The 19,088-nt window shown below is 40.6% G+C and overlaps 1 protein-coding gene across 4 annotated transcripts in view; it reads left to right on the forward strand.

Annotated features, from left to right (window-relative positions):
- The window catches only part of STS (steroid sulfatase), a 349,033-nt gene that overhangs the window by 41,877 nt on the left and 288,068 nt on the right, over positions 1-19,088 (forward strand). For all 4 annotated transcript variants that reach the window (XM_054544304.2, XM_054544305.2, XM_054544306.2 and 1 more), the window contains exon 2: positions 1,390-1,518. In XM_054544304.2, the coding sequence (XP_054400279.1) occupies positions 1,487-1,518 (32 nt within the window). In that variant the 5' untranslated portion in view covers positions 1,390-1,486. The remainder of the gene's footprint in view (positions 1-1,389; positions 1,519-19,088) is intronic.

The raw sequence follows: 19,088 nt of genomic DNA on the forward strand, positions 1-19,088 counted from the left end.
TGTTCTGATACACTTTGTATTACAGACACTGAAATTTGAGTCTTATGTACTTTTCACATATCCCAAAATAATATCCTTTTTTCAACCATTTAAACATGTAAACATTCTACGAAAACAGGTGTCAGGACAGATTTTTCTTGTGGGCCATTGTTTGTGCAAACCCAGCCCTATTCAGAAAATATCTGTTGAGTGTTTGCTGTGGTGAACAAATGAGATGTGGTCTCTGCCTTCTTGATCCTTAGAGCTGTGGAAAGGACAGCTGTCATATGAATAAATCAGGAAATAAATGAATCTATTATACAAGTAGTAATAATTGCTATCTGGGGGAAAAGAGGTGCTATGATAGTCAACAGCGGGGGAGCCTGCTTCATACAGGGTAATGAAGGAGGGCTTCCTTGTGGCAGTGGTGTAAGCCAAGACGTGAGGATGGGTAGGAGTTAGGCAGAGAGGGGGAAGAAGAAAAGTGGGGAGAGAAATCCTCTAGACCAGCAGTCCCCAACCTTTTTGGCACGGGGGACCATTTTTGTGGAAGATAGTTTTTGCATGGACAGGGAGGGGGATGGTTTTGGGATGATTCAAGTGTGTCACATTTATTGTGTACTTTATTTCTATTATTATTACACTGTAATATATAATGAAGTAATTATACAACTCACCATAATCTGGAATCAGTGGGAGCCCTGAGCTTGTTCTCCTGCAACTAGATGGTCCCATCTGGAGGTGATGGGAGACAGTGACAGATCATCAGGCATTAGATTCTCATGAGGAGTGTGCAACCTAGATCTCTCTCATGCGCAGTTCACAATAGGTTTTGTGCTCCTATCGGAATCTAATGCCATGGCTGATCTGACAGGAGGTGGCGCTCAGGCAGTAATGTGAGTGATCAGAATGGCTGTAAATACAGATGAAGCTTGGCTCACCTGTTGTTTACTTCCTGCTGTGCAGTATGATTCCTAAGAGGCCTGGGGGTTGGGAACCCCTGCTGCAGTAAAGAAAGAGCTCATGAGGCTGGGCACAGTGGCTCACACCTGTAATCCCAACACTTGGTCAGGCTGAGGCTCTGTTTAGCCCAGGAGTTTAAGACCAGCCTGGACAACATAGTGGGAACCTATCTCTACAAAAATTACAAAAATTAGCCAGCTGTGGTGGTACACCTGTAGTCCCAGCTACTTGGGAGGCTGAGGTGGGAGGTTTACTTGAGCCTGGGAGGTCAAGGCTGCAGTGAGCCATGATCATGTTGCTGTCTGGGTGATAAAGTGAGACCTTCTCTCAAAAAAAATAATAATAAATAAAGAAAGAAAGAAAGAAATAAAAGAGCTCATGTCATTTAAGTATGTCAAGATATGATTACCCAGCATGTGATTATTCATCTTTTGAATGAATTCACAGGAAGGGCCCGATGCCCTTGGTTTGACTCTACTAAGAGCCCCTCAGTTGCTGAACCTGCACACAGTCATCTCAGTAAGTTAAGATCTTCCTGAGGACAATGGCGCAAGATCGTCTTCAGCTGTTCATAGCGTAAGTATGAGAGGTGCATATGTTTGTATCTTCACCCTGAAACTCAAGTGTTTGACTCACCCGGGCCATGTTGTCTAAGTCAAATAGTGGTATGCAGTGATCTTGATAATGGTATTCAGGACATTCTGATATTGCAGCGATGACATGCACATGGTGCTATTGAAGCTATCTTTCATTCAGAAAGAACTTTCCATCAAAAGGTCAAAGGGGAGCATCTGTGGGGCAAATATATTTTTATAGAGAAAGACTGTGCTGGGCCAATGGGGGCAGCGTGCATAATCTGATGAGCATAAGCAAGTGGCCTATTATGTGGCAAGTCTAGAGGAATATAGGGGTGGGGGCTTACAAATGATTTAATGCATCCCCTGGACCCTTGAGGTGGCTCTACTCTAGTTGAATCAGCAAAGGTACAGAAACATGGCACAGTGGGAAGGCTCACAGTACACCTGTTCTCAGCTGATCAGCTGCAGCAATACCTGAGGGACAGAATGGTGTCCCTCCCCTCAGGAAGAGCTCCTCCACCTGGTGGAGGTGAGGGCTGAGGGCATACCCAGGTCTCACTCTGCAGGAAGAGCTCCTTTCCCTGGTGGAGTTGAAGGTTGAGGGCATATCCAGGTCCCTCCCTGCAGGAAGAGCTGTTCGCCCTGGTGGAGGTGAGGTCTGAGGGCATAACCAGGTCTCTCCCTGCAGGAAGTGCTTTTTCCCCTGGTGGAGTTGAAGGTTGAGGGCATACCCAGGTTCATCCCTGCAGGAGGAACTCTTTCCCCTGGTGGAGGTGAGGGCATACCCAGGTCCCTCCCTGCAGGAAGAGCTCCTCCCCCTGGTGGAAGCGAGGGCTGAGGGGCAGAGCATGGTCCCTCCCTGCAGGAAGAGCTCTTTTCGCTGATGGGAGGTGAGTGTGCATGGTGAAAGTCTTTAGGGTGGATGAGGGAAACATAGTTTTAAAAGCCCCTGCAGGGAAGAATCCCTGTTATTTTTCACCTGTTCTTAGACATGTCTGGACCACTATGGCACTATGCTATCAGAACACCAGGGGGCACAATATTTGGCCATTCAGAGCATTTATGGTCCCCCATAGCAGCTGGCTCAAAGAAATGGGCAGGAAAATGCTTTTGGAGGAGATATTTGGTTCAAATCAGGTGAAAAGACTCCCAAAGTCAGAGACCCTGGGGCTGGGGACTCCATCCCACCCCATGCTGGCAGTGTGTTCCCAGGAGAACGTTTCACCTCTTCATGCCTTGGTTTCCTCCTTTGTAAAAAGTGACTTAAAGCCGCTGGGCCCGGTGGCTCAGGCCTGTAATCGCAGCACTTTGTGAGGCCGAGGCGGGCGGATCGCCTGAGGTCAGGAGTTTGGGACCAGCCTGGCCCACATGGTAAAACCCCGTTTCTACTAAAAATACAAAGATTAGCCCGGCGTCGTGCCATGCACCTGTAGTCCCAGCTACTCTGGAGGCTGAGGCAGGATAATCGCTTGAACCCCGGGGGCAGAGGTTGCAGTGAGCTGAGATTGTGCCACTGCACTCCAACCTGGGCTACAAAGCAAGACTCCGTCTCAAAAAAAAAAAAAATAGATGAATGGCAGTTTCATAGGGTGCTTATAAAAAGTAAAAGATGACCTCTGTTTTGGGAAAAATGTGGTGAAGACCTGGATGATCCTGCCAGCGAGGGAGATGGGAGCTGAAAGTGGGCTTGCAGGGTGATTTAATGATTTTCAGAAGGCAGCTTCAGGGGTTATGGATGGTAGTAGTTATGTGTCAGGGTAGACTTTGCCCTTCAGAGAGAATTTGGTAAAGTTTGGAGACATTTTGGTCGTCAGAACTTTGGAGTGGGGTGCATGTAGTGGGTGGAGGCCAGGCGTGCCGCTAACCATCCCACGGTGCACCCACAGTTCCTCACAAATCCGAAATGTCGTGCTGAGGGCGACAAACCCTGCTCACTGCAACAAGAGGCTTTAACTTAATCTTCTCTTTCTTCCTAGAATAGTCAATGGTCTTTTACTTTGAGGGATATGAGTCAGAATAAGAATTAAAGAGAACAAAAGGACAATGACCTTTTAGGATTTTTCTTTCTATTAAATTTAAACCCCATAACAGAGGATTCTCCATCTGAAAGCAACATCCGTGGAGGCTTAAAGCCTCAGCTTATATTCATTCCTAACACTGAGCAGCTTAACAGATTCATTTTCCATTGTGATTTCTGTAATTTGTTCTTTAAAAGGATTGTGCGTTCCTTTTTCTGTTTCAGAAACAAACTTTTTGGCATTTTCAAGAATAATTTATTTTCTAAAGTCATTGATAATACACGGGCTGGCATGAATTTCTGACCTCGCTTTCAAAGTCTTTAGCACCAGCTAAGTAGGGTTTTTTGTTTTTTTTTCCCTCTGGAAACTGTACATTTTGCAGGGAAATGCTTTAAGTACCTTTTTTTTTTTTTCGGTCATTTTAGTCTACAGGACAGATTGACATTGCCTAGATCCAGCTAGAAGGGCTCTGAAAAAAATGACAGATGCAGTAGCTAATTAAAAATATGCAGCTGAAAGGGTTCATGATTAATTCATGATAAACGAATACAGCATTCATTATCCTTTCTTAATGTTCCAAGATAAAGTGGGAGTGTTGCAGTGGGGGTTAAAATATTTGTTCTAAATATGTAGTAACAGTGTCCATTCTATCTTACTAGCATAAAGCCATCCTCATAGAGGTATTTTAATGTGCTTCACAATTCAGAATTCAGGGTTCTTACATACAGAGTATTAAACTCTCTCCTTCCCGTAAACGGATAAAGACTTTGGGGATTGTCGGGAAAACACTTATATTGTCTGTAGTTTTCCTGATTTGTTCTCCTCCAAGGAAAAGGTTTAGTAATAGGAAAATATTATTATTATTTTTTTTGAGACAGATTCTCACTCTGTCGCCCAGTCTGGAAGTGCAGTGGCACGATCTCAGCTCACTGCAACCTCCACCTCCCGGGTTCAAGCGATTCTTCTGCCTCAGCCTCCTGAGTAGCTGGGACTACAGGCAAGTGCCACCACGCCCAGCTAATTTTTGTATTTTTAGTGGAGATGGGGTTTCACCATATTGCAGGCTGGTCTCGAACTCCTGACCTCGTGTGGAGGCTGGGATTTTTAAGGACAGTTTGGCGGGCAAGAGGCTAGAGAATGGGAAAGGCTGATTGGCACCATCAGCAAAGAAATCACAGAGTTATCAAAACTGTCTTTGTGTGCCGAGTCAGTTCCTGCATGGGGGTCACTGGTCCGGGTGACGTCACTTGTTCCACCAGAATGCAAAATCTGAAAAATATTTTACATACCAGTCTTAGGTTTTACAATAGTGATGTTATCTATAGGGGCAATCAGGGAAGTTACACATCTTGTGACCACCAGCTACATGACTCCTGAGCAGTAAGCAGGTTAGGAAGCAATGGCTAGTTATCATGCAACTATGTATAGGTCTTAGCAGAATGCAGGTCCCTCCCACAAGTCTAACCTTGGGGCCGTTCATTAGTTTTACAAAGGTGGTTTTGGTCCCCGAACAAGGAGGGGTAGTTTTGGGAAGGGACTGTTGTCATCCTTGCTTTAATGTTAAACTGTAAACTAAAATCCTCCCATAGTTGACTTGGCCTACCCAGAAATGAGCAAGGGAAGTTAGCTTGTGACATTAGAAGCAAGATGGAACCAGTTATGTTAGATTTCTCTCACTGTTATAATTTTTGCAAAGGCGTTTTTCAAATTCCTATTGCTTTGTTACGTGATACAGTCACGCATCGCTGGATGACGGGGATACGTTCTGAGAAATGCACTGATGGGTGATTTAGTCACTGCGTGAACATAATAGAGTATACTCACACAAACCTACTATACACGCAGACTGTATGGTATGGCCTATTGCTCCTACACTAAAAACCTGGACAGCAAGTGACCGTACTGAATACTGCAGGCAGTTGTAACACAATGGTAATTATTTGTGTATCTAAACATGTCTAAACATAGAAGGTACTGTAAAAAATATGGAATTATAATCTTAAAGGACTACCATTGTATATATGATTCATCGTTACCCGAAACATCATTATGTAGTAGATGACTATATTTATAAAATAAGTGTGGAGGTCGCAATGTTTCTTTTCCATGTTGCTTCTTTATGTAGTATTCAGCACGTGGGAGATTTTTGTCAAGAAGTGCATTTAGAACTTGTCTTTGGTAATACCTGTACCACCCTCCAAACTTCTCAACTTCTACTCTTTTACCCAAGACAGGGTTCACGTGACAACATAATCACTACTGAGTACAATCTCTAGAGTTGTCTCAGGATTTATAGATATAGTAGTGGATTTCACACTTCCCAATCTGTGTTTGTCTCTGCACGGTTTGCAGAATCAGGATTAACACAGGTGTTGTGGCTCTGTGGACCTGTGAATTAGTGCGAGAGCAACAAAGCCTGTCTTGCTTTTTCTCGGCAAGCACACCCTGGCTTCAGAATTGAGAATAACTTTGTTCTATGTTTTAAAACATAGTGTGTAGAAGTGCCTAAGGAAGAAAACATTGCATTTATAAGAAGACATCTTACAAACACTCCAGTCAAACACTTAATTTGCTATCTTTACATCCATTCTAGTGAAAGCACTTACAATGTTTGACTTTATGTGCAGTGCTTGGCAAACTGCTCCTGTTGGAACCTTCAGGGTTCCTCAGGCTGCTCCTGGGAGCTTCTTCAGCCCTGGGGTGGGAATTGTCAGAGATTTAATTCCACCCACTTCTGTAAGAACAACACTGATTTTCATCTCTGTTAGACCTTCTTATGGATAGAAGTTTCTGTGACTAAAAACAATGACAACCATTACTTTCTCTACCTGTTCTGTTTTATAACAGAAAGCAACACTGAAGCTGAAAGATATTAAGCTGTTTATGTAAAGACTAGATAAGGTCTGTGGATACCCTCTCCTGCATCTTAGCCATGATTTCTTTAGCTGAATTATTGCATAGCGAAGGAAAAAGTAATTTTTCCTCTACCCTTTCTGAGTTCTTATCTAGGACAGACCCTTGTAACAAAAGGCAGATAAACAAGAGAAAACAAATAGAAGTTTATTAACATGGATGCCTCTTATGTATCTGGGCAATATCCAAAGAATATTGAGTAAATCTCAAAGAAGTGAAAGAGAGAAAGGTGTGGGAAGGGACAGTTATGGAGAAGTAACCAGGAAAGGTATGGTAAACCAGGGTAAGGTTGGCTGTGCAGATTTCAGCTGGTGCCTTCTCCAACCTTGAGAGTGTTTAGTGATTCAGCCTGCCTTCTCTTCCAGTACCATGAAGGAGAAACCCTTACAAATGGAGATTTCCTTTACAGATGTAAATCTCTCTTAGAAAACAGTAACTTCTACTCTGTTTTAAGAGCTTCTCCTGTGTCTGCAATGACTCAAAATAATTCTTATGCCAAAGAAGCACATTGTGGGGTGACGTATTCTTGTCCTTTCTTACTGTACTGATGTAAAAAAAAAAAAAAAGTGATATATGCATATATGTGTATACACCTCTCTCTCCACTGTCTTCTACACTGTCTAGCCATGGGATCCACACCACCACCACTACAACTACCAGTGACCACCACAACAAAGAGATGGACGGATTTTAGTGGAGGAAATTATTTTTAGACTCAAAGATCTTTAATGGAAACAATCTGAGCTGTCTTTCATTTGTTTCTTAGCTGTCTCTTCACGTGTACCTGTCTCTCTATCTGTATTTTGGACACCTTGGGCTGAGTCATCTTCATGTCTTAGGTATGCAACACTCTGGCCTCCTGGTAGTCTGCCTGCATCCATCAAGGTCTCCCTCTCACCACCAGCAGCTAGAGGCACCTTCTCAAAACCCAGGTCTAACGCTGCCACTGGCCCTGTTGGAATCCTTTGATGGCTTTCCATTGGAAGGAAGGTGGAATTTCAGAACCAGGCCTGGGTGGGTCTCCATTGTCTGCCTCCTACCTTTCTTCCTACTCTCAGGTCCTCCCCGCATCTGCCTCCCCCTGGCTTTCTTTTTCCCCATCAGGCAACTTGTCTTAAAACCTGTCCTACTACCCAGGCTGTCTTCCCCTCAGAGCCATCTCCCCAGCCAACTCCTCCTTCCAGTAGGCTTCCTTCCTCTCTTTGGCTAAGTAATGCCCACTCCATGCTCCAGGCACTCTTGTTGCATTTGCAGTTTCATACTATTTCTTGTGTGATTATTTGTCCATTATCGATTATTTGAATAAGATCTGACTTTGCAAACACATTGCAAAGCTCTATGAAGGCAAGACCACGCAGTGCATCCTACTGTTACAGGAAAGGGGTCCCGAGCCAGACCCCAAGACAGGGCTCCTGGATCTTGTGCAAGAAGGAATTCAGGGGGAGTCCACAGTACAAAGTTTATTAAGAAAGTAAAGTGGTGAAAGTACAGCTACTCCATAGACAGAGTAGGGTGTTCCCAAAGCTAAGAGGAGGAACATGTCCACTCTAGGCACAGTACTTGTTTATATATAGGATAAAAAAAGATCATGGGGTGATGTGCTCTGCTACAAGTGTTTGTGATAAAGGGTTAATTTTCTTAATTGCTATATTTTACAAGAATTGATATTATTATATTTAAAGCAAAATTAGGAATGCCTCTGTTCTCAAGATATCAGGGTGTTAGGACACTCCCAATTCTGGGTCTGTTTCCTAAACATTATCAATCTGTTCCCTTAATCGTAAACATCTAGAGGATAGGAACACCTAACTTTCTGGGAGTGCAGCCCAGCAAGTTCCAGCCTCATTTTCCTAGCCCGCACTCAAGATGGAGTCGCTGTGGTTCAAACCCCTCTAACACTACTGTATCCCTACAATGCACAGCGTGCCTTAGTAGATGTTTAGTAAATAACTGCTGAATACATGGATGAAAAAAATAGTTCCAATGCCATATTAATACAATACTGATAAAAATTATATGTTTTTGGATTTCAGTCACACAGGCAAAAAACAACTTTCTGATATGATTTAGCCAATAACTGACACCAATATAAAAAATGATCTGTAACCCCCCAATGGATTCTCCTTGCCCAGGTAGAGCTTGTTTATCAAGACAGAAATAGAGAAAGAATTGAATGCACACAGAGCCAGTTAAATGGGAGACCAGAGGTTTATTACTCAAATCACTCTCTCTGTGCATTTGGAGACTGAGTTTTTTTAAGGCAGGTAGGAGGTTAGGAAGTGGGGAATGTTGATTGGTCAGATTGGAGATGAAATAATAGGGGCCCAAAGTGGGTTCTTCTTGCTGTCTTCTGTGCGTGGGGGAGATTACAGAACTGGTTGAGGCAGATTCCTGGTCTTCATGGCACCAGTTGGTAGATCAGATCACAGGGTCTAAAAAACATCTTGAACTCCAATCTTAGGCATTCCAATAGTGACGGTATCCCTAGGACCAACTGGGGAGGTTGAGAATCTTGTGGCCTCTGACTGCAGGACTTCTGAGCCATACTTTCTAAACTTGTGGCGAATTTGTTGTCCTACAGAGGTGATGTGTCCCCAGGCAAGAATGGGGTTTGTTTCCGGAAAAGGCTGTTACCATTTTTGTTTCCATGTTAACACCGTAAATTCCTCCTATAGTTAGCTCAGTCTGTGTTCAGGAATGAACAAGGGCAGTCTGCAGGTTAAAGGCAAGATGTAGTTGGTTAGGTCACATCTCTTTCACTGTTGTAATTTTCTCACTGTTTTTGCAAAGGCAGTTTCAGATCTTTAACCCTGTCTGGGGTTTCACAAACTTTAGCCTTGTTCTGTTGAGTTTATATCCTCAAATAGGGTGAAGCCTAATACCTGTTAAAAGATTTTATCCAGTGAACCTACCCAAGATTCCAGAGGAAAGCAAAAACATCTGCTGCCTGGCAGCAAGTTTTTTTTTTTTTTTTTTTCTTTATAGAGTTTTAAACTAAGGTCCATGAATTTCCTGCCATATTTTCCTGTATGTGCTTCAGCTGCCTTACTGACAATCACTTAATAAGTACAGCAGTTCCTTAGTTTATACTGCATGTGAGATAGCTTGCTTATGAGAATAATTTTTCTGTATAAAATTCATATTAAATCCTCCATTTTAGGAGTGAGTTCTATAGAAAGTTCTATGGAAATTCTCTATTTTAGGAGCAAGCCTGCAATACAGTTTTCAAATACAATATTATGATATTTGAAGTCAATCAGGAGGTGATCCATCTATACTACTTCTTATGATGTTTCAATATAAAATGTTGGAAGAGTAATGAAGTGTCCAAAATTAGATTGATTTTATAATTTAGGGTCACAGCCTTCTAATTTTACAATAATAATCAGTTGACAAAGAATGGTTAGTATAATACTTGTGTTAATCGATCCTACTTTCTATCTCTATTTTATTAAAATCAACTCTGAATGTTATAGCATAGTAGAAATTTACCACTTATTATAATAAATCATGTTTTCACAGTTTCCTCTTCTCTTAACTTAAAACTTAGACTTCTAAATTTTTATGACTGTTTTAGTTTCTGGGAGTCCTTAGGGTTTTTGCAGTTTCTTTCCAGAGCCTGAGAGGCTTTGCTGTATGTTTGTGTAATATTTCACACCTGATGAATGGAGAGCCAGTTGATATTAGTCATCTGTCAACTTTATTTATTTCGAGATTCCAGTATTCAGAGTGGGGGCTGATTAAGTACATAGCCAATAAAATATACATTTACAATAATGAATCAGATGTCATTTCCTTGCTTAGTTACTTATGTTCTTTGCTTTTTAAAATAAGGCCGAGACCAGTTATTCTGAGATCCAAACTTTGACTCTTACATAAATTTAAGGACATTTTTCTTTGCTAGAAATAAAAAAAAATAAATTACCTAATAAAATCCTTAGCTTTGGAGACATTACCATACAAATGTAAAAGATAAGTATGTGAAGCACATTTAATAACACTGAACCTAATAATGATAACTCAAACTCATTTTGATTTCCTACCTACAAACCACACATTTGAAGTGTTAGAAAACTTTGTGAACTTTCTTTTTTTTTTTTAATAATACTGTTGTGTACTTTATTTCAAATATTATCCTAGGTCCTCTTGTATGAGAATATCTAGAATCAGTTTAGTCTTTAATTCCTAGTTTTCTTCTTAGTCCTTTGAAAATATTATTTAAGTAATGTTTTTTGTTTTTTACTGCTAACTCCCCAAATTTGTTAAAAGGAATATTTTTGTTATTTTCTTCTTTCATCGCATGGGGGAAGATTCAATAACTATGATGTAATTCCTTTAAGAAAATTTTTGTCAGACATGTCGGAAATTTTGAAATCCCATATGTCAACTCTAGACTCTCAAATTTCAAATCATATTACAACGTCTCTGATGGAAAAACATGCTTCAGCTTTCTCTGCCTCTGACATGTAATTGATAACCTCATGTTCTCGTTTTGGGAGGTAGAACTAGTGAAATGGGACCAAGCAAATGCTAAAAACAATAAATGAGCTCTCTTCCTGTCTTTGGATGTTTCTTGGACCAAGCACGAAAAAGATGGACGATACGGAAAGGGAGGAGGGGAGATGATTTTTCGTTTGTGCACTCAGTGACGGGAAGGAGATGCCAAGGACAAAAATGAATGCCCCATTGCCACAGTGAACATATTTCGTTAGCTCTGAGTTTGGTAGTGGGGGCTTCTGTGGATTCACACCAAGAACTGCAGTCCAAGCATATTTTGTAGTCTCATCTGACACATTTCTCTAAAGCTTAGCCCTTCTTAAACTCTCATATTTCAACCACTTTGCCCCCTTTCCCCTGTTCACCTGCAAGCCACACATGACCCTCAGCACATATGACAAGAGCTGTCTTTCCACGTGCAGTTTGCTTTGCCACCCACAGTTTAAATGAAGCTATATATAAAACCATAAACTGGTTAGATGGGTGGATGGATGGATGGATGGATGATAGACAGACAGGCAGATATGTAGATAAATGATAGATCGATGGATGATAGACAGGCAGACAGCTATATAGATAGTTGATGGATGGATGGATAGGTGGATGGATGGATAAATAGATGGCTACATGGATGATAGACAGATATATAGATAGATGATAGATGGGTGGATGATAGATAGGCAGACAGATATGTAGATAGATGATAGATAGGTGGATGGATGGACAGATAAATAGATGGATATATAGATATATAGATATCTAGATTGATATATAGGTTGATGTCAGATAGATGGATGGATAGACAGATAGAAGTTTCCATTTCTATACTTTTATGGTTTTCATGTTGAGAATGTTCTCAAAGGGACATGTTTATGGTTAAATTTTTCTGAATCAACAACAAAGATCACTCATTCAGGATTGCTGTCTCAGCATAAAAACCTAAACCAATTTTGTGTTTTTATAGCCTCTCTTTTCTCACACACATACTTAACTTTTTAATTTTTTTTGGCCAGAGTTGTGGCTTTATGAATCATTATTAGAATCATTATTATTATAGAGAAGGGTCAGCAGGCCCTCCACCTAGTGAATGAAATTTCATTTCCATCCTGTCTCCTTTCTGCTTGTGCTGTGGGAGGTATGTTCTTTCATCACATCCATTTCACTCTTCAAAGGCATTCTTCTCAACAGTAATCCACTTGCAAGTTGTTATTGCTTCATGGTTTGTGTAGATGTGGGAGATCCGCTGTGCTTTAGGGAACTGTGCCAGAGATTTCATGCATTTGTCTTTGAACACTGATCTAGAGACTTCCAGCTATTTGGGCTTCAGGGATACAAGAACAGAGAAGCCTTTAGAGAGTCCAGATCTGAGCCCTCCTCAGAAGAAGGAATTGTCTATGTTTGTTGCTAGGATGGGCCCCTGACAACATGGCCACCTGTTCTGTTTTCTAATCCACAATGCTCATAATGGTTAATTTTAGGTGTCAACTTGACTGGATTAAGGAAGACCTAGAGAGCTGCTGAAGCATTACTTTTGGATGTGTCTGTGAGGGTGTTTCCAGAGGAGACTGGTGTGGCCAGCTACAGAATTGAGGACTGTCATTGTCACGAGTATTTTCTCCCTATTTTGTTAAGAATACATCTGTGTGTATATATAAATATATTTAGTATCAAGATAAAACATAAATACATATATTTAGCAAATATCTTTGTTTTCATTCCTCTCTTATTCCTTTATTATATAACATAAGGTATATTGACTTTATATCAGTATATGATATGATGGTTTGTGTTTTCCTGTTGAGAGCGTTCTTGGAGTATCTTTGTTATTGACTCAGAAATTTTGACCACAAACATGTTTCTTTGAGAACATTCTCAACATGGAAACCACAAAAGTGCATATAATATATAAACCACTCTATTGACTACCTCTCTATCAGTATTTAAGTATTATTAATTTTACCTCATGGTATTTAAGCGATGGGATGTCAGGAGAAGAGTCAACATCACCCAAGGACTTGACCTCCTCTTCCGGGGAAGGGGATTACTGCATTTTCAGCTGTGTGCAGAATGGTTACATCACGTTAGGTGGAACTGTTGTAATTTTCTTATCTTCATTTAGAAATTAAGTATGGTTTAAGGAGATGCTTATGGGTGCCAAGTTGATGATGGGTGGATTTGTGATGGTTGATTTTAGGTGTCAAATTGACTGGATTAAGGGATACTTAGAGAACTGGTAACGTGTTCATTAATTCTGGGTGTGTCTGTGAGGGTGTTTCCAGAGGTCACTGGCATGGGAGTTGGTGGACTAAGTGGGGAAGAGCCACCATCAATGTGGACTGGCAACATCCAATCAGCTGGAGGCCCAGATAGAACACAAAGCAGAGAAGAGAGTTCCCTCTCTCTCTTTCTGCCTCTGTCTCTCTCCCTCTGTATCTCTATCTCTGTGTGTCTCTCTGTGTCTATCTCTCTCTATCCATCTCTGTCTCTCGCTCTCTATCCACGTCCCTGTCTCTCTGTGTCTCTCTCCCTCTCTTCATCTCTCTCTGTCTTTCCCTGGTTTTGTCTCTGTCTCTCCCTCCTTGCCTGTGTCTCTGTTTCTCTCTGTCCCTCTCTTTCTCTCTCTTTGAGCTGAGACACTCTTCATCTCTAGCCCTAGAATTTTAGAGCTCCAGGCTCTCCCACCCTTGGACTCCAGGATCTATGCTACCCACGCCACAAGTTCTTAGGCCTTTGGCCTCAGGCTGAGAATTACTATACTTAGAACATTCTTCCATGGGGCAAAAAACTCTAAAGATTAGAAATCTGTATTAGTTAATTTCTCTGCAACAGGTATTTGTTAGACACTTACCATGTGCTTAAAAAATAGGGACTAAACAAATTTCTCTAAAAAAAGGAACCTTGTTAGTTTTTTCTGATTACGTGACAAGGGACAGCTGCACAGGGATCAGAGCTCATTAAGCTGAAGTTCTCTAAGTTAGGGTCTCTTCAGGCCAATTGTAAGCCCAAGTTCATTTTCTTTTTATTCCCACTAGTACAAATTATCACATTTGAGGAGCATTGTAAATTTAACTATGACACTTTCTCCATCAGTAGGAATACAATATGATTAAATTGTACTTTGTAAACTTTTTTTCTGTTTATAAAAGTAAGTAGAACATTTTGTATATGCAAGAATTTATAAAGAATCATGTAAAACCACTGGTAGTTCTGCTCCCCGCAAACTAATCCCAAATAAAGTTATATCATCATTCTTTCCAGTTATGTGTATGCCTTTCTATACAAACATATGCATATGAAACATACATATCCATATGCAAATATATATATATATATATATATATATATAGAGAGAGAGAGAGAGAGAGAGAGAGAGAGAGAGACAGGGTCCTGCTCTGCTGCCCAGGATGGAATACGGTGGCACAGTCATAGCTCATTGTAGCCTCAAACTTCTGGGCTCAAGCAATTCTCCTGTCTCAGCTTCCCAAGTAGGTGGGACTACAGGCGTGTTCTACCACACCCAGATAATTTTTAAATTCTTTGTAGAGATGGGGTCTTGCCATCTTGCGCAGGCTGCTCTCAAACTTCTGTCCTCAAGTGATCCTCCCACACTTGGCCTCCCGAAGTGCTGGGATTACAGGCATGAGCCACTGCACCTGGACAGATTGTTTTTCACATTTGTGCTGATGTTGCCTTTATATCATGCTTGGTTCTGCCTTTTACACCCTAAAATTATACCATGAGGTTTTTATATATGACAAAATATTCTTCAAAAATCGAGAATATTCTAGTGTTTAATTTATTTTTTCCTCAAGTCTCCTACTTCTTAATTTTCTAACCCAAGTGTTGGCATGCCATAATATTTGCCAAATCAGTAGGTTAAAAACAGCATTTTCCTTGTGTTTAAACTTTAATTTTCTTTGATTTCCTGGTGAGGTTGAACATTTTCCATATTTGTATTAATTTATAATTGTTTTCTCATTCATCATTTGTCTTTTGCCATTTTAAAAAATATTAGATGTTGATTATTTTCTCTGTTGATTCCCCTTCTTTCCTCCCTTCCTCCCTCCCTCCCTCCTTTCCTCCATTCCTCCCTTCCTTCCCTTCCTTTTCCTTTCTTTCCTTTCCTCCTTTCTCTCCATCTTTCTTCTTTCTTCCTTCCCTTCCTTCTTCCCTCCCTCTCTTCCTTTTTTCTCTCTCCTGCCTTCCTCCTTCCTTTTTTCCTCCTCACCTTTTCTCTCTCTCCTTCCTTCTTTCATTCCTTCATTTTTCCTTCCTTCCCTCCTTTCTTCCCTCTCTCTCCCTCCCTCCTCTCTCCCTCTTTCCTCCTAACTTCCTCTCTCCCTGCCTTCCTCCTTTCTTTCCTTCCCTTCTTCCCTCCTCCCCTCTTTCCTTCCTTCCTCTTTGCTTGCCTCCCTTTTTTCCTTCCTTTCCCTCATTCCTCCCTCCTTCCCTCCCTCTCTTGCTCCCTAATCAGTTGCTTATGATATCCTTCTCCACTCTGAGACCATGGATAATCATGATTGTTTTGCTGACCTGCTTTGTGGCCCCAGATGGCCCTAGGCCAGGCGCTTCTGTTGCCTGTTGTTGTAGACACACTGGTGGGCTTGGGCATGTGTGGTACCCAGACTCCATGGACAACGGAAGAAGAAATATAAGATTTGGAGTTGTTAGTAAAATAGACTTTTGGGCAATTGCACGATCATCCATGCTAGCACAGGAAAGCTCTTAGCAGGTGTTTCTCCTTCCAGTTTACTTTGAAAGAAGAGGGACTTTCCCTGCCTACACACCAACATCCTGGTTTCATAGTAAGGAAGAGAAAGAATGGGAATGTAATTGTTGTAATTATTATTCGTCATGTTTTGTTGTTCCCCCCAAGCTAAAAGTGACAACTCTATGCTGTGGTTCTTTGGGGATATTACATGTGAGAGTGCAACCACAGAAAATGACATCAATTGGGCATGAAGGCTTTCTCCCCATACTGACTAGCAGCTTGCTTGGGAGCAGAGACCTTCAGCTTGAGGAGCAAATAGTGGGCACTCAGTGTATTCACTGACTTTATTCAGGGGCCAGTGCAACTGTGTCTGGAGGGGTTGGCTGGTATAAAACTCTAGGGTGGAAATTATTTGGTTTTCTTTTTCTTTTTCTTTCATTTTCTTTTCTTTTTTCTTTTTTTTTGAGACAGTTTCTGGCTCTGTTGCAAGAGCAAGGCACTCCTGGCTGGAGTGCAGTGACACGATCATAGGAATCTCTTCCTCCTGGGCTCAAGTGGTCCTCTCACACACCACCACCATACCTGGCTAATTAAAAAACAAATTGTAGAGACAAGGTCTCGCTATATTGCCCAGTCTTGTCTGGAGCTCCCAGGCTCAAGCAATCTTCCTGCCTCAGCCTCACAACATGCTGGGATTACAGGTGTGAGCCACTACTCTCGGCAGAAATCATTTTTCCTCTGGATTTCACAGTCATTGCATAATTGTCTTGTACCACTCAGGGTAAAGGCTAAAGCCGTGATTTGATTGTGTGTAACCCATCCACCCACTGCACCCTCTATACACTTAGGATTTTGTCTTGGTCCTCTGTATCCTAAGGTTCCATGAAAATGGGCTTTGCTCTGAGTTTATTTTCCTTCATCGTTTTGGGCCCTCAGGCCTGTTCAATACTGAGATTCATGCCCTTCAGGTCTAAAACTATGTTTTGTTTTATTGCTTTGGTAATCTCTTTCTCTCTCTCAGTCTCTTCCTCTGGAATATCTATTAGCTGAGGATTGGGACCTGGTTATGATATCCTAATTTTCATGTCTTTTCTCTCCTGTTGTCAATCACCTTGGCTTTTTGTTCCAGTTTTCTTTGAGATGTCCTCACCTTGATCTTCCCAGCATTCTGCTGAATTATTTCATTTATCATGTTCTGCATTCCCAAAAGTTCTATTTTGTTCTCTAAATGTACTTTTCTCATACCATCCTTTTATTATTTATTTACTTATTGATCAATCTTTTCTTTTCTTTTTTTGTTTCTTTGATCGCTGTGCATATATGACCAGCCATATGACATTGCTGATAGTTAACCATACTTTATCTACAAAAATGGCTATTTCAAATGATTCATCCTATTTGATAAAGAGATGTTATCTCACTTATCAATAATGAAAACCCTTCTTTTTCATTCCAAACCAACATAGAGCTGTGTGATCCAAGGGCCTTAAATAAGAGGCATGCATGTATCTGTATGCATAAAATTTAAATCCTAATTTAAGGAAGTACTAACCTGAAAGCTATGCTGAAAGATTTTTGTTGTGAATTTGATTATTATTAGATATATCATCTCGATCCAATGGTCATCAGAGGAAAAAAACAGTTACTTAGTTTTGGTTTGGCAGGCACAATTGATATTCTTTTTCTGTACTCCATTTTAATAGCTTAAAGTTTTCATTAAAAATTACACCTTGGGCTTGGGGGGCAATGGCTCATGCCTACAATTCCAGCACTTTGGGAGGCCAAGGAGGGTGGATTGCTTGAGCCCACGAGTTGGAGACCAGCCTAGGGAACATGGTGAAACCCCATCTCTACTAAAAATAAAAAAATCACTTGTCATCTCAATTACTCAGGAGGCTGAGGTGGGAGGATCCCTTGAGCCTGGGAGGAGGGGATTGCAGTGAGCTGAGATTGTACCACTGCACTTCAGCCTGGGCAACTGAGTGGCACCTTGTCTTTAAAAAAAAATTACACTTATTCTCTCATGCAAAGGAAACACATTTTAAAGAGTTGCTGATTGATTTTTCTGCATTGCCCAGGAGTTGCATTTTTATTCAAGAAGTAACAACTAGCACCCTGTCCTCAAATCTCTTTTGCATTGCCGACATGAATTTGTTGGCATTGTCTTCAAGCATTTCCGGGATATGTGCAAGTTACAGAGATTCAGATTGTACCTGGAAGTACAGGATTGGAGAATGGTAGTTAAGCTTTAACAATTCAGTCAAGAAATTCTTTGTTATGAACACTTTTAGGCAGGGAGGAAGTTTAGAGTTTTCCATATTGATTGGATTTATACATATTAATTTTTTTCTAAATGATGTCATAAGGGGTCTTTTAGGTAATGATGAAATAACCAAGTCCCAATAGGAAGGTTTCACCATATAGTACAATGCAATGATAGGGAAATTCAGAGTTCAAAGTATTTTAATGTCATAAACCAATTTTGAGCTTTAATGGAAGAAGGATCATTATGCACAAATGAAATTGCATATCTATTTTGTTATGTTTTTGTAAAATCATTCATAATTATCAGCTGGTCAGGAACTTCACAAGTAACTGAAGAATTATACTATAACTTGACAGAATCAGCTACTCAATAGTAGGCTCAAAGGTACACATACCTTTTTAATATCATGACTTGTCCACAAATTGATGCGTGAAACTATTTTCCCTGTTGTACTCTGCTTTGTGAGATGAGATGATTGTGGGGGGCAAAGGAATGGTTTCCCAGCCTCCTGGTTTGCAGGACAGCAGAAAAAACAGCCATTCAGTTGGATGTTATTGGAATCAACAACAAAGAGACTGAAATGCTCATTTATCTATTACGGTAGAATCCAATATTTGCTTCACATACAGTGATACAAAGCAATAGCATTTGCCGTGGTATTTGCAATACAGTAAAAATATGAGTTAACAAAACTTGGGCATTAAGCTATTTCTCTCCAAGAGAGAATGAGTGTTTCTTATTCTTCAACCCTTTGTACTTAATTTTTTTAAAGTGTCTTTGTTTATTTTCAAAGAAAAAAAGATATGCTTATTGTAAAAAATCCAAAAATCAGAAAAGCATAGAAAAGAAGCATATGATAGTCTATACTCACCATGGAAACAGTTTACAGATATAATTCCAGAATTTTCTATGTGTAATATATAGAAATGGCAGGTTACTATTCATTCCGCTTTATAATTTTCTTTAAATATTTTGTGTTGATATAATTATAGACTCACAAGTAGTTATGAAAAAACAGTACAGAGGGGTCTCTCCTACCCTTTACCCTGTCTTCTCCAGTGATAACAAAAACTGCTGTTTTTCAGCAGATCTTTTTTCTTGTATTTCTAGACTTGGAAATTCCTCAGTAGATTCAAATAATTTCTGTCTCCACCTCCCTTATT

This window comes from Pongo abelii, chromosome X, assembly GCF_028885655.2.
Source record: "Pongo abelii isolate AG06213 chromosome X, NHGRI_mPonAbe1-v2.0_pri, whole genome shotgun sequence".
Classification (NCBI taxonomy): Eukaryota; Metazoa; Chordata; class Mammalia; order Primates; family Hominidae; genus Pongo; species Pongo abelii.